This window comes from Neovison vison, chromosome 2, assembly GCF_020171115.1.
Source record: "Neovison vison isolate M4711 chromosome 2, ASM_NN_V1, whole genome shotgun sequence".
NCBI classification, from domain to species: domain Eukaryota; kingdom Metazoa; phylum Chordata; class Mammalia; order Carnivora; family Mustelidae; genus Neogale; species Neogale vison.
The window spans coordinates 65433190-65449084 of NC_058092.1; the positions used below are offsets into that span (position 1 = coordinate 65433190).

The 15895-nt window shown below is 38.5% G+C and overlaps 1 protein-coding gene across 7 annotated transcripts in view; it reads right to left on the reverse strand.

Annotated features, from left to right (window-relative positions):
• The window catches only part of USP33 (ubiquitin specific peptidase 33), a 53499-nt gene extending 37836 nt beyond the window's left edge, over positions 1 to 15663 (reverse strand). For 2 of the 7 annotated variants that reach the window (XM_044238499.1, XM_044238498.1), the window contains exons 1-4: positions 15479 to 15663; positions 5299 to 5512; positions 5053 to 5102; positions 85 to 216 (exon numbers count right to left, since the gene is read on the reverse strand). In XM_044238499.1, the coding sequence (XP_044094434.1) occupies positions 85 to 216; positions 5053 to 5102; positions 5299 to 5344 (228 nt within the window). In that variant the 5' untranslated portion in view covers positions 5345 to 5512; positions 15479 to 15663. Of the gene's footprint in view, positions 1 to 84; positions 217 to 5052; positions 5103 to 5259; positions 5513 to 15478 lie in introns of those variants that run through there. The other 5 variants (XM_044238501.1, XM_044238500.1, XM_044238502.1 and 2 more) reach the window with 5 other exon arrangements.
• Between the last annotated feature and the right edge of the window lie 232 nt (positions 15664 to 15895).

The window sequence follows — 15895 nt, forward strand, 5'->3', positions numbered from 1 at the left end:
ATTGTAGTAATTTACTTAGAAAATACATATTTGGGAGAAAAATCAAGCTAATTTTGTAAAGAAGGAAAAAACCCTGTATCTTACATGAGATTTTTGTATTAAGTCTTCTTTTGTTATTTCACCAACTGAATCCAAATGCAGACAATGGTTTCGAAAAGCTGCCATTTTGTTAGAAATTTTTTCCTGTCTCCCAAGTATTTCCAAATGAGGTAATACCTACAGGACAAATAGCCAAAAAATATTAATTAAAAAATGTTAATATATTTTAAAAAATGTTAATATATTAAAAACGATTAAAATAAAGGACAGGGTGCCAGGGTGGCTCAGTCAGTTAAGGTCTGCCTTTAGCTCAGGTCATGATATTGGGGTCATGGATCTGGATCAAGCCCTGCATCGGGCTCCCTCCGTGGGAAGTCTGCTTTTCCTTCTCCTTCTGTCCCTCCCCCCAACTTTTGTGCATGCATGGGCACATGTGCTCTCTAATAAATAAAATCTTAAAGAAAAATAAAAATAAACAAAGGCTAAAATAATAAGTACATGTGTTTACAAGTCTACCCTAGAATATATTTTTCAAATATACTTACTTTCAGAATTTAAGTGCACATTGACAATTTCTCTACAAAATTAACATTTTATTAAAACTGATACCTATGTGTCAATGTAAATTTGTTTCTGCATTATTTTTGCTACTTTTCCCTTTCTCCCACTTCACATTTTAGAATATAAATAAAAGGGGGGACGTTTGAGTTATTCAAGTACTCTTAACCTTTTTTTTTTTTTTTTAAGATTAACCCATAGGCTACAACAGGAATTAAAGGGAAAGAATAGTCAAATGGAAACATTTGTTTTCATACTAGCAGCAGCCCCTAGTAATGATATAAATGAAATTATCTGGTATGTTAGGAAAACAGAAATAGCAAGATGGTCACAGATCAGAATTTCTCAACATTGGCACCACTAACATTTTAGACCAGATCTTTGTTGTGGGAGTTTGTACTGTGCATTGTAAGGTAGTTAGCAACAATCTTGCTTCTACCCTTAGATGTCAGAACACCCTCACCATTCTGAGATTTAGCAACTACAATATAAAATTATGTCCTCAAAGGGACAAAATCGTCCCACAGTAAAAACCACATTATCACAAGATCCTTTCAACAACCCTGAGGCAGAGTACCATTATTATCTTCATTTCACATATGGCTAAGAGAAGCAAATCTGACTGACTTCCCATTGTCAGCACTTGGCAGAATAAGGATTTCAATCCACCTATGTATCTTATAGGTAGGAGGAAGACTCTGAAGTCAAATAGAACTGAAGATACCAATAAGAGCAGAATGGCATAACTAACTTATGGGGGTATTTGAAGGATTAAATGAGGTAGTACATGTCGTGTGTACATACACACACAACTAGACATACACAAGGACATAAAATTTCATTAGGCATTCTGCAGCGTCTCATTATATACTTTTTTTTATATGACCAGTCTTCCCCATAAGACCATAAGTTTAAGACTCAGTTTCCCATAGCAATTACAATTTTCCTAATATTCTTCAGGAATTTCCTCAACTCCATTAAACAAAACAGAAGGCAGAAAGTTACCAATATACTTAACGACCTCCAAGATATCACAATATTACAAATATAACTGAGAAAAAGAATGCTAGGAATATTACAATGTCACTAAATTTTATCTATCTCCACTGTAAATCTAATGAATCATGGAGCTAACTGACATACAGCATTCTATGCATAGAAATCTTCTGATTGGTTCAAGTAAAGTGAGTGATTTCCAAGTAAAAGTCTCAAGTTTAAAATTCTGTACTTCTAGATCTTCTTTGAATGTACACTCTTAATAATAAGGCTTTCCATGCCCTTGGTTTATCTTTGGGTTTTCAGAACACTCTTTGGGAAAAAATAAGAACTTAACTAGGAAAGAATAAACACTTATAAATGCTAAAATATTACCACATTACTAAATACATTAAACAAAAAGTTTCAATTAAATAAAATAGTCCAAAATTATCTTGCAACCTATAAAATGCAAAGGACATCACCCTGGGGGTTAACAGTAAATAAACAGTTATTTCTAAACATATTATTACATAAAATTAGGGATGCCTAGATGGCTCAGTCAGTAAAGCATCTGACTCTTGATTTCCACTTAAGTCATGATCTCAGGATCATGAGATTGAGCCCTGCATCAGGCTCCACTCTCAGCAGAAAGTTTGCTAGAGATTCTTTCCCTCTGCCCCTCTCCATGCTCATGTGTGTGTACATGCACTTGCTTTCTAAAATAAGAGGTCGTTAAACATTACATTATTACATAAGATTAAACAGCCATGCTCCAGACTTTCAGAAGCATGAAGCTAAACTTAAAATAACTGTTAATATTTTCCATTTCCTACTTATGTTTTAGGATGTTTGGTAATCTTCCCCACCTCTCGCTTCTTTTTGTGCTTAGATATTTCTTTCCTCTCAACCAATTATCTCTACTGCCAGCCCATTATGGAGTAACAGGAAATAGATTTACACTCTCACCTTAATAAACTAAAAAGCCAGACAATGTATATAAAACAATGGTTATCAAACATCAGACAACAGGCAACATGGCAACTACCCCACCTTACTGCCTAGAAAGAACTTCTAGGCCATAGTATATATAGAGAAAACACAGAGCCCAGCAATCTCCTTGAGTTGAAGGGACAGAGCTGAAAACGTAGAAAGGCCAAGGGGGCTAGAATTCATAAGGCAGAGTAACAGAGAAGAAACAACTAAATAAACTCAAGAGATTTGTAGAGGGCTACTGTTAGGTTTTCAGCTGAGAACTGATAAGCATGCATGTACATGTGATTAAACTACCCTAAGCAAGGGCAAGTACTGGAAGGGAATATGTAGAACAATCCTCACAGCCAACACAGATTTGTCTGTGCCCCCCCCAAAAGTAACAGTTTAAAGCCTTCATAATATAGAAGGAATAAAGTACTCAGAGGGGATTTCCTCAGTAATAGGAAATAAAGTACCCCTAGACTAAAGCTACTTTTGTTCTGCCTTTTAAAAGCTCAAAACAAGTATTACTGTGCCAAACTACTCCCAAGACACTTAACTGTGTCCCAGAACAAACCTAAGAATATTTAAAGAAATTAAAAAAAAAAAAAAAAACAGGGGCGCCTGGGTGGCTCAGTGGGTAAAGCCATTGCCTTTGGCTCGGGTCATGATCCCAGGATCCTGGGATCAAGCCCCACATCGGGCTCTCTGATCAGCAGGGAGCCTGCTTCCTCCTCTCTGTCTCTGCCTGCCTCTCTGCCTACTTGTGATCTCTGTCAAATGAATAAATAAAATCTTTAAAAAAACAAAAACAAAACAAACAAACAAACAAACAAAAAACAGCACCAGACAATACAGTAATAATGGCAATGCCTGGCATCCAATAAAAATTACAAGACAGGAGGGGAGCCTGTGAGGCTCAGTGGGTTAATGCCTCTGCTTTTGGCTCAGGTCATGATCCCAGGGTCCTGGGATTGAGCCCCGCATTGGGCTCTCTGTTTGCTGCTTCTCCCTCTCTCTACCTGCCTCTCTGCCTACTTGTGATCTTTCTCTGTCAAATAAATAAATAAAATCTTAAAAAAAAAATTGTAAGATAGGAATGCAAGCTGGTGCAGCCACTTTGGAAAACAGATGGCATTTCCTCAAAAAGTTGAAAATAGAGCTACCCTATGACCCAGCAATTACAATACTGGATATTCACCCCAAAGATACAAATGTAGTGATCCAAAGGGGCACCTACACCCCAATGCTTACAGCAGCAATATCCATAATAGTCAAACTATGGCAAAAGCCCAGATCTCCAACAGATGAATGGATAAAGAAGATGTGGTATTAAAAAAAAAAAAACAAAAAACACAGAAAACAAAAAAAGAAGATGCGGTATATATATACAATGGAATACTATTCAGCAATTCATAAAATGAAATCTTGCCATCTGCCATGACTTGGATGGAACTTGAGTATTATGCTAACCAAAATAAGTCAATCAAAGAAAGACAATTATCATATAATCTCACTGATATATGGAATTTGAGAAACAAGGCAAAGGATCATAGGGGAAGAAAGGAAAAAGTAAAACAAGACGAAATCAGAGAGGGAGACAAACCAGAAGAGACTCTAATAATCATAGGAAATAAACTGAGGGTTTATTTCCCTCCAGGGAGGGGAGTGGGGGGTTGGGGCAACTTGGTAATGAACATTAAGGAGGGCACATGATACACTAAGCACTGGGTATTACATAAGACTGATGGATTACTGAAATCTACCTCTGAAACTGATAATACATTACATGTTAATTAATTGAAATTAACTTTAAAAAAAAAAACACTAAAAAAAGTATTGAGAAATAATTTTGTCCAGCATGACTGCACATCTCCTGTTCATCTCCCCTTGTTTTCAAGGCACATCTGATGTCTTAAGCCCACTCCCTTGAAATGCCCCTGTGCTATGAAGATGTCCATGGGGCAGTAACCATATTTATGTTGCTCTGTATCATATTTTGTCATCATTCAGTTATAAAATCTTTTATAATTCAAAAAAATTACAAGATAAATGAAGAAAAATCAGATCCTCAGCAAGGAAAAAAAGACATCCAGAAATAACACAGATGACAGGATAAAGGATATACTTTATTTATTATTTATTCATTCATTCATTCATTCAGTAGGCCCCAGGCCCAGCTGGAGCCCAATACACGGCTTGAGCTCATGGTATGAGATCAAGCCCTGAGCTGAGATCGAGAGTAGATACTCTACACCTGAGCCACCCAGGTGCCCCAAGGATGCACATTTTAAAGAGAACTACACTACAAATTGAAATACAGAAAAAGACTGAGAAAATTAAACGAGAGTATCACTCAGTTGGATGCAAAAGTATAAATCTGATAAATACTAAAATCGTACAAATTAAAGCAACACAACGAACTCAAAGCACAAGACACATGAAAATTACACCATGGCACATCAAAAACAAATCACTTAAGGGGGACAAAAACAAATCACTTACTGGTTTCCCCACCACACCCTCCATGGGGCTGCCTGACAGGCGAGGTGTGGCTAAAAACAAAGAAGTTGGTTAAAACCAGTAATAAAAACACTATCTTCAAAGTAACCAAGACAGGCCAATAACATATGCTAGAAACAAAGCAAGCCAGAAGATAGAGGAGAAACGTGCACAGTATTGAAAGATCACTGTCAAATCACTACTCCATACCTAGGAAAACAGCTTTCTAAATAAAGGTAAAATAAGGACCTCTTATAAAAATGCTGAAAGTGGGATGTCTGGATGGCTTAATCATCCTTGTCAGGCCTTGGGCTCAGGTCATGATCCCAGGATTCCAGGATCCTGGGATTGATCCTGCCTCAGGTTTCCTGCTCAGTGGGGAGTCTGCTTCTCCTTCTCCCTCCGCAGCACCCCCTCATGTTCTCTCCAGCATGCTCTGCTCACTCTCTCAAATAAAAAATCTCTGAAAAAAATAAAACAAAATAAAAATGCTGAAAGAATTTATTACCAGCATATCTGCACTACAAAACCTACGTATATACTTCAAAATCTTTTCATGCTCATAAAGTCAAATATAGAAATAGAGACCTATATGGCCTTTTTTGGCCAACAATACAGACATCCCCCTCTCTCAGCTTTTTCTTGGATACACATATGTCATGATGCATGCAATGCATAAATTATGCAATTAATTCTTCTAGAGATGAATATTCTCTTTGTTTCCATATTCTGCCATTAAAAATAACCATATGATCTTGGGATTCTTGGCTGGTTCAGTCAGCAGTGTGTGAGACTCTTGAACCTGAGATTCTGAGTTTAAGCCCTACATTATGCATAAAAATTACTTAAAAAAAACAGAAGTGTTTAAAAAAAAAAAGGCCCACATAATCTTAACACGGGCCAGTTTGTAAAAACAGATTTCGCAAGATCCCATTTCAAAAATTATACAACTCACATCTCCACTAATAAGGGAATATACCATTTTCTGCACAGCAACACCATTTTCTGTACTAGCAAAAACAAAACAAAAGTTTTTTTTACTTTTACCATTTATTAGGCACATTGTTAAAATTCACTGGGGCACCTGGGTGGCTCAGCAAGTTAAAGTCTCTGCCTTGGGCTCAGGTTTTGATCTCAGGGTCCTGGGATGGAGCCCCGTGTAGGGCTCTCTGCTTGGCAGGGAGCCTGCTTCCCTTCCTCTCTACCCGCCTGCCTCTCTGCCTACTTGTGATCTCTGTCTGTCAAATAAATAAATAAAATATTTTTTAAAAAAAGAATTCACTAGTACTTTAATTTGTATTCCTTGACAACCAGTGAGTCTGAGTGCCTTTTCCTAAGTTTTATGGACTCCTAGATTTGCTCTTTCATTAACTGCTTCTTTGACCTTTGTCTTTTTTTTTTTTACTGCTGAGTCCATAATCTCTTCTTGTTAAAATTAATCCTATCTTCTGGATTCAAATAGAATTTCTACACTGCAAATATTTCTTCAAACGATTTAAGTTTTTAATTTTGATGAAATACAAACAGATTTATCATCTTAGAGCCATTTCTAAGTGTACAGTTGAGCAACACTACACAACATTCACACTGTCGTACAACCAACATTGTACAACTTTCACATTGTTGTAAACCAATATCCAGAACTCTTTTCAACTTGCAAAACTGAAATTCCACAGTCATTAAATAGAAACTCTCCATTCAACCTCCCATCAGCCCTTGGCAACCACCATTTTACTTTTCACTATGAATTTGACTCGTCTGGGGGTCCAATGACATTTTTAGTGGAATTATACAGTATGTCTTTGTGATGACATTATTTCACCTAGCCTAATGTCCTAAAGATTCATCCATTTTGTAAGCATATCAGAATTTCCTTTCTTTTCCAGGCTGAATAACATTCAGTGGTGCGTGTATATACCACATTTTGTTAATTCATTCACCCATCATTGGACTTTGGGTTGCTTCCAACTTTTGGCTATTGTGAATAATGTTACCAAGAACACAGCTGTACACTATCTCTTCAAGTCCTTGCTTTTACTTCTTTTAGGTAGATATCCAGAAGTGAAATTCCTGGACGGGGGTGCCTGGCTGACTCAGTTGGTAGAGCACGCAACTCTTATCTTAAGGTTCTGACTTTCAGTCCCACATTGGGTGTTTAAATAAATAAACTTTTAAAAAAAATTGCTGGTATGGCTCAACGATTGGGCATCTGCCTCCGGCTCAGGGCATGATCTCAGGGTCCTGGGATCGAGCCCTGAGTCAGGCTCCCTGCCCAGCGGGAAGCCTACTTTCCCTCCCCCACTCCGCTTGTGTTCCTGCTCTTGCTGTCTGCCAAATAAAATCTTTCAAAAAAAATTGCTGGATCATATGGTAATTCTATTTTTAAGTTTTTGAGGAATCACCATACTACATGTACACATATATACCAGCAGCCATAGTGGCTACACCACTTTACATTCCCAATCCATTGGAAGAATATTGTAGAATATTTCAGTAACTTTGCATCTTCTGTACCATAGAAAAGGTTTTATTATTTATCATTATTGTATGTTCTTTACAAATTAAATGAAACTCAGTTGTGAAATTATCTGCTATGGTGCATCTTTGGAGGATATACCTTCAATCATCTTTTGACCCTTTAGTGGGAATGGGTCAATTCAAGTTTTTCACTTCTTGGATCAAATTTACTAATTTATATTTTGCTATTAAATCATGCATGCCCTCTCAATTTTCAACCTGACACCATAGCGTGCATGTAATATTGTCAAAATCTGCATAACATGGGACGCCGGGATGGCTCAATCTGTTAACCGCTGCCTTCGGCTCAGGTCATGATCCCAGAGTCCTGGGATCAAGTCCCACATCAAGCTCCTTGCTCAGCGGAAAGCCTGCTTCTCTCTCCGTCTTCGCCACCACTCTGCCTGCTTGTGCACGTGCGCACCCTGATAAATAAATAAAATCTTTTAAAAAAATCTGCGTAACATTACATTAATCTCTCCTATACATGTGTCTTTGCTGTTTCCTTTCTCATTCCTTTTTATCTAGTTCATTGAGCTTTGCAAAGAATCAGCTTTGCAATTTATCCTTTCCACTATTTTTGTTCTGTTGTTTCCAACTCCATTAATTACAGTTTTATCTTTAATTTCCATGTCCTTCTTGGTTTTGGTTTTATTTTCTTAATCCTTAAATATGAGTATCAATTCCTTTTTTTTTTTTTTTTACTTAATCAAAGTATTTACTTAGTATCCATTTTCCTCTAAATACCAATGTTGGCCAATTAAACGGAAATTTTCTTATTGCTTTCTAGATAGTTTTAATCTTGCTTTTGATTTTTAAATGTTTTAAGTCCAAAAAAAGAATCTTTTAAGTCCATCATTAGAAGAATGGATATATAAAGGTACATTCACAAATAAATACTACACAACAGTTCGACCACTTGAAATGGATGGATAATTTATCAACAGGGATAGATCTAAAGTACACAAATGTTGGGTTAGAAAAAAAGAAGATACAGAATAATACATACTAAATGAAACCACTAAAGTAAAAATTTAAAACCTGCATTACAGCACAATGTATCTGGATGTAGACCTATAAAAATATAGTTACTTAAGGATACATACTCTTTTGCTTCAGAGCAAAGAAATGAAGACTGGGGAAAGATTAAGTACTTTCTGTTCTGGAGTCTGGTATTAATTTTTTGGTATCTAAATAATTTAATGAGAACTAGTGCATGTAAACAAAAGCTAGTAATTTGTACCAAGGCAATTTAGTATTCCTTATAATTAAACATTAACACTAAACAGAAGGCTTTTAATACTCTAGTTACCTAGTTTTACTCAATTAATTCACTATGATAATAAAATCATTCTTTTATTCCTTTTTTTGATAAAGATTTATTGAGAGTAGGATATTTAGACACAATAGGGCAAGGCAACAGGGGTTCAAGCTACTTCAATTTCTTCTCCGATGTATACCAAAAGAAAGGCAGCATGCGTGTTTTCATTCTGGTTTGACAGTTTGTCCAGGGAAGACAGGTACTAGGCATTAGAAAAGAGAGACAACACAAAGGCAGTGAAAATAAATGTACATGAAAATGCCTTTCGTTCAGTATATAGATGTAGATCCCACAAAACTCTGAGATTCCTCCAGAAGCTTGTGGTTCACAGGATAGGAATCACCAGGGACCACAAGAAAATTCAAGCTCTGCATGGAAATTAAGTCTTTCCATAACTGACCTCAATTTGTCCTTACTTTTGCAATCTTTTATCTGGCAACCTTTTCCTCTATCTACACTAACTAGACTTATTTGAAATTTTCTCAGCCTTATAATGATGGCAATAACCCCAACTAAAAAATGTTCCTGGTTGAATTCACGTTCTATAATTTACAGCTCAATTGCCCATCTGCAGATTCAAAACTGCTTCTGAAGATACTACTTTTAAGCTGGGGGAAAGAGGGAATACCTTGGCTGTACCATCAAGTTTCATGCCCAAAATTCTGCCCGTGCCATCCAAATAAGAAGAGCACATATTCAAATTTTAGGAAAAGCATAGGGACCTATGTTATTATTATTTGTTACAAATCAGGGCATAATTGGTGGCCTAATAAGAACCTTTTAATGTTGAGAAACTGTCTACATTCCATTGTCTAGTCTATTGTCAAAGATATAGTCAGATTCCAGCAACCATGGGAAAAAATTTACTTCAGGAAAACTGGTAAATAATTTAATAGTTTTAGAGAAGACTGATACAAATCCAGAAAGTCTTCACTAGCAGGTGGCAGAACTGTTTGTATTTTTAACAAAAATCTGGATAAAGGCACAGAAGGCAGGCTTGTGAAATCTAGTTATAAAATTATAAAAATTAAGTTTTTTTTAGAGGTGCCTGGCTGGCTCAGTAGGTAGAGTATGCAACTCTTAATCTCAGGGTTGTAAATTTAAGCCCCATGTTTTTTTTGTTGTTGTTGTTGTTTTTGTTTTTTTTTTAAGCCCCATGTTTTAACTGTGAATATTTTTTATAGATAATGGAGAGTAAAGAGTACACTTAGGATGTATAGAATTTTGAATCGCTACATTGTACGCCTAAAACTAATATACCATTATATGTTAACTACACTGAAATTAAAATTAAAACCAATAAAAAAATTAACTGGAAATAGTTGTTCTCTTTTTAAGATTTCATTTATTCGAGAGAGAGTACAAGTAGTGGGGAGAGCCAAGGGGAGAGGGAAAGGCAGGCTCCCCACTGAGCAGGGAGACTGAAGAGGGGCTGGATCCTAGAACCTGGAGATCAGGACCTGACCCGAAGGCAAACGCTTAACCATCTGAGCCACCCAGGTGACCCTGAAAGTAACAGTTTTTAAAGAAGAAATAAACTATTTGGAAAAATAAACTAAAATTAACGAAGATGATCATACCATATTCCCTATCAGGGTTCAGAGCATCTACTGTTTAAAGTGACACTAAAAAAAAAAAAAAAATAAAGTGACACTAAAAGGGTTTCAAGTGTTTAGAATCCAGACTCTAGCAGATGCATGGAACAACAGTGCAATTCTTACTCAATTTATCAAAAGGTTTCAGAATAAAAAGAGGAATCAGCCTTATCATATTCACAAACTAGATTATATAGGGCAACTGGGTTGTTCAGTCCTTAAGACTGCCTTCAGCTCAGGTCAGGAGCCCAGTGTCCTGTGATCAAGCCCCATATTGGGCTCCCTGCTCAGTGGGGAGCTTACTTCTTCCCCTCCAGCTCCCCCATGCTTGTGTTCTCTCTTGCTATCTCTGTCATAAATAAATAAAATCTTTTTTTAAAAAGAATTAACTAGATTATATCTGGGATATTTTATTTATAAAGAATACTAAAAGCTACAGAATAAGAATACCTTCCATAGAAATCCTTAAAAATAAATAATTTGAAAACTATCTGATAAGACAACACTGTGGCTACGAGTATTTCCTAGAACAAGGCTACTTGGGTTCTATGTCCTAGGTTTCTGACCGGGGATTAAGTTATTTCTCTGTGCTTCAATTCCCTCATCTAAAAATCTGGAATGAGCATAATTATCTACCTCATGGAGTTCTGGGGTGTATATATAAAGTACATGTAAAGTGCTGGGGCACTGGGTTAGCAGTCTGCAAGGCCTCTGACTTGATTTCGGCTGAGGTCACAATCTCATGGGTCTTGAGATCTAGCTGCCTCAGGCTCTGTGCTAAGCAGGGAGTCTGCTTGAATATTCTTGTGTATATACTCTCTCTCAAATAAATAAATCTTTAAAAAGAAAAAAAAACAACACATATCACGTGCTTTGAAGAGAATGAGATAATAATAAAATACATAAAATAATTCAAGTAAGGATGTTTAGACAGAAGACAAAGGTTGGCAGACTTGATATATGTGTTCCAAATATTTGGACATAATGATCCTTTCTTTTATGTGTGAGGAATCCTTTCTCTTTTATGTTAACTGGAGAAAGTTAGCATTAGCAATCCCAGTCAGTGGTGAAGATTTTCAATGATTAGAGCTATTAGAGATCTGGAAGTAAGGGGAAAAACTCAACTTCCCTTCATTTGATAGGACAATTCTGAAGCAGTTCTACAAAAATCTTCACAGGACTAATGCCCCCCTGCACACACACCAGACCCCATTCACTGGCTTTTTTTCCCTACCTTAACTCTTTACCCGCTCCCTCACCGCTGTTTCCAGCATCTCACCTGAACTCACATCTTTCTGTTGTTTTTAATTTAAGTAACTTTACTTAACATGGGGCCCAAACTCATGACCCTAAGATCAAGATTCACATGTTCTACCAACTGAGCCAGCCAGGCACCTCTGCACCAATGTTTTTATCTAAAGGCCTGCTTTCAAGATAGCACTTCAGAGAAACTACAAGGACCACAAAAGTAATGCTATGGGTATTACCTAAAGCTGCCCAAGGAATCTCCTGGTCTCATCTTCTCCCAATTAAAACTCAATCTATATTCATATGGAATACATACCTCTTCTGATCAAACACCTTTAATGAATGAAGTCTTTCATAATTTGTCTTTTTCATCTCCTATTACTAAATTACATAACCCATAACTTACTATTAGCCAAATTGTTCTACTGATCCTTTCTTAAATTAACTTGTATCTTTCCAGGAACACAATTATCTTTTTATTTTAGAAATGTCCTACAATATTTCCCTGTAGAAAACCTTTCAAAGCTCACATATCTCAAACACCATATCCACCACTCAATTACAAGTAATGTCTCCCTCACCTAAATTCCTGGTTGTAATATTCGCACTTAGAGTAGCAGTGGAAAAAAAAAAAATTAGCCTACTTGACTACAAGATTGACTATAAGTTCTTTGAAGGCAGAAACCACTATTCATGCTTTTTATTTTCAAAAGGGGTCTCCCTGGTAAACTTACAGATGTTTACTTACTTTGCCTTTTAAAATAACTTTATTTTGAGGGCACCTGGGTGCCTCAGTGGGTTAAGCCGCTGCCTTCGGCTCAGGTCATGATCTCAGGGTCCTGGGATCGAGTCCCACATCGGGCTCTCTGCTCAGCAGGGAGCCTGATTCCATCTCTCTCTCTCTCTCTGCCTGCCTCTCCATCTACTTGTGAGCTCTATCAAATAAAGAAATAAAATCTAAAAAAAAAAAAAAAACACTTTATTTTGATACATGCACAAATTTTTAAAGTATCAGTTCTCAGAATACCTGGCGCATGGGACTCGATCTCAGAGTCATGAGTTCAAGCCCCACGATGGGCACAGACCTCACTTTAAAAACATAACAATAGGGGCGCCTGGGTGGCTCAGTGGGTTAAGCCGCTGCCTTCGGCTCAGGTCATGATCTCAGAGTCCTGGGATCGAGTCCCGCATCAGGCTCTCTGCTCAGCAGGGAGCCTGCTTCCCTCTCTCTCTCTGCCTGCCTCTCTGCCTACTTGTGATTTCTCTCTGTCAAATAAATAAATAAAATCTTAAAAAAATAATAATAACAATAATAAAAATAAAAGTTATCTTACTATATATACTATACATATATATATATTATACTATACAAACTCATGCTCCTTTTTATAGATGATTATACCACTGCACTTAGATTCTTTGGAACTACCCTATTTATCAAAATGCTCTTGCCATCACATGCAAACTTGAAAAAAAAAAAAACTTTAAAAACTGCACTGAAGAAGGAGCTGTTACTAGGGCTTCTGTCTAGCTCAGAGGAGCATGTCACTCTTGATCTGGGGGTTGTGAATTCAAGCTCCATGTTTGGCTTAGACTACTTAAATAATTAAAACTTTTTAAAAAATGCTGTTACTTGTTACTTTCTTTTTAAAAGATGTCCATTTTTCACATCTCTCACCAAAAATCTTTCATCATTGGGGCGCCTGGGTGGTTCAGTGAGTTAAGCCTCTGCCCTCGGCTCGGGTCATGATCTCAGGGTCCTGGGATCAAGCCCCACATCTGCTTCCCCCTCTCTCTGCCTGCCTCTCTGCCTACATGTGATCTCTGTCTGTCAAATAAATAAATAAAATCTTTAAAAAAAAAAATCTTTCATCATTTATGTACTTCATTTTCTTGCAGAATCCATAGTCTTATTTTATAATTCACAGTGTTCTAATATCTATTTGAATTCCAATTTTTATCAAAGGTTACTTCAGCAAGATTATTTCAGGCTTTAAGGAAGTTCTGATCTTTACACAATTTTGAAATGCTTCTGTCATGGGAAAAGACCACTTCTTGGCACTCCTAATTCAGAAAGTTGGCATGAGGTTCAACTAAGATTGCACATATGAAAGGTCATTGAAAATTCTAACAGCAATGCATAAAAATTAAAAATGATCTCAACTCAGAATTTCAAATATTTAAAATAAACTACTACAAGCTAATGCCATTAAACTGCACTGTTACTTGGTTATTGGTAGTTTATGAAAGACAAAAAAGTGAAAGTTGGCAATAAACGAGATCAAAAATAAGATGCAATCTTAAATAGATTATACCTCTTGCATACAGAAGGTCAAATATTTTATTCCTGGAATACTTTTCATATGGTCCTTTTCTTCCAATCCTACCAAACTAAATGAAACAACCCAAATCTGCCAGCATAATGTAACTATTATTGTTACCTTCTTTTAAAATTAGCATTACCTATCAATAAGATTCCTACTTTTCCCTTTTAGTATCATGAATTCAATAATAATATTTGTATTAGGTTCAAGTAAAAGAGCTTATTATCTGATTTGGTCAGACCTTCCCAAATGATAAAATCGCCTCAACTAGAAATTGATCAAAGACAACATCATTATTTTTTTTTTTTTAAGATTTTATTTATTTATTTGACAGAGAGAGATCACAAGCAGGCAGAGAGAGAGGAGGAAGCAGGCTCCCTGTTGAGCAGAGAGCCCGATGCGGGCCTCGATCCCAGGACCCTGAGATCATGACCTGAGCCGAAGGCAGCGGCTTAACCCACTGAGCCACCCAGGCGCCCCATCATTATTTTTTAAAGAGGCTTTTCTTAAAGGAAAAATAATCTAATTAAACTTTAAAAATTATATAATTCCATACATCTCTTAGGCAAGAAGTCTAGAGAGCCTTGTGGTAAAATTCGTCCTCAGTTTAGAGCCTATGCATGTTCCGGCTAGGATTTTACCCTCTGGCCCAATTTTCCAGGCCTAAGGCTAATTATAAGAAAATGTTGAGTGCAAAACACCTAGAAGATTCTCAAACAATAGTTCAACCTGCACCCTGTAAACATTCAAATGAAAAATATTTTGTACTTGGAAAATATATGAGTAAAAGTCTGGGCAACTACACACTATGGAAATTTGACACAAACAAAAGCTGCAGATGGACAGACTGTAAGGAATAACCTCTGAAACAACATGGATCAAATACTGATCGAAGAGAAATTCCAGGGACGGTGGCACCTAGGACTTTCCCGTTAATAACAATGAATAACGGGGCTTTAGGGCTGCATAAATAGGTCCGAGCACCTCAACTGCGCGGTAAAGCGAAAGCAGGACCTGGAAGCCAGCGCGCTGCGGGGCTTCCAATCGCCTGCGCCCACCGCGGAGGACTGGAAAACCAGAGGGGACACCGTGGAAAGGAGCGGGGCCCGTCTCCGGGATCCGCCTCCCCCTCTAGCCTCCCGCTTCCCAGGCGACACTCCCCTGGGGACCCTTTCTTAAAAATACGACTGACTTGCGTCTTTCGCCGATCCCCGCCGTGGCGGCACCAGATCATTCCTGTAACGCAGAGCACAGAGACCTAGGCCTTCATCTCGCCCGCGCGCCCACCACCTCCCCAGAACAAGAAAGAGAGACCACTGCAGCGGCTGCAGCCCCAGAGCGCGAGAGCGAGAACCAAGACCGGCCCCCGGCGGCAGGCGAAGCGCCCTCCGGCCCCGCGCCCCTCCCAGGAGCGTCGCGCTCACCTCCACGGCCTTCCCCGCAGACCCCGCCAGCGCGGCCAACGGTGGCCTGCGGCCGCACCTCCGCAAAATCCTCTTTCACTCCCCGGGATTCGGAGAGGGGAGGTGTCGCGTCAGGAAGGCCGGGAAACGGCTCCGCAGCGATGCCCGCGGGATCCCCGCCTCCCGCACCGGCCACTTCCCGCAGCAGCCGCAGCTCCTTCCGGTGTCTCCGCGGACGCCGCAGGCGTCTGGGGCGTCGCGGTAGGGCGGGAAGGGGCGGAGCTGCCAGGATAACCCGCCCCGCCCCTGGGGCGTGGCCGCGGTAGCTGGGCCCAGGTGCGGAGACCCCGGCCTGCCCTCACCCCTGTCACTCAGAGAGTAGCTCCAGCACCAGGACCCAGTACATGCAGAGCAGTTTTAGGCTTCAGGCTCCTGTCG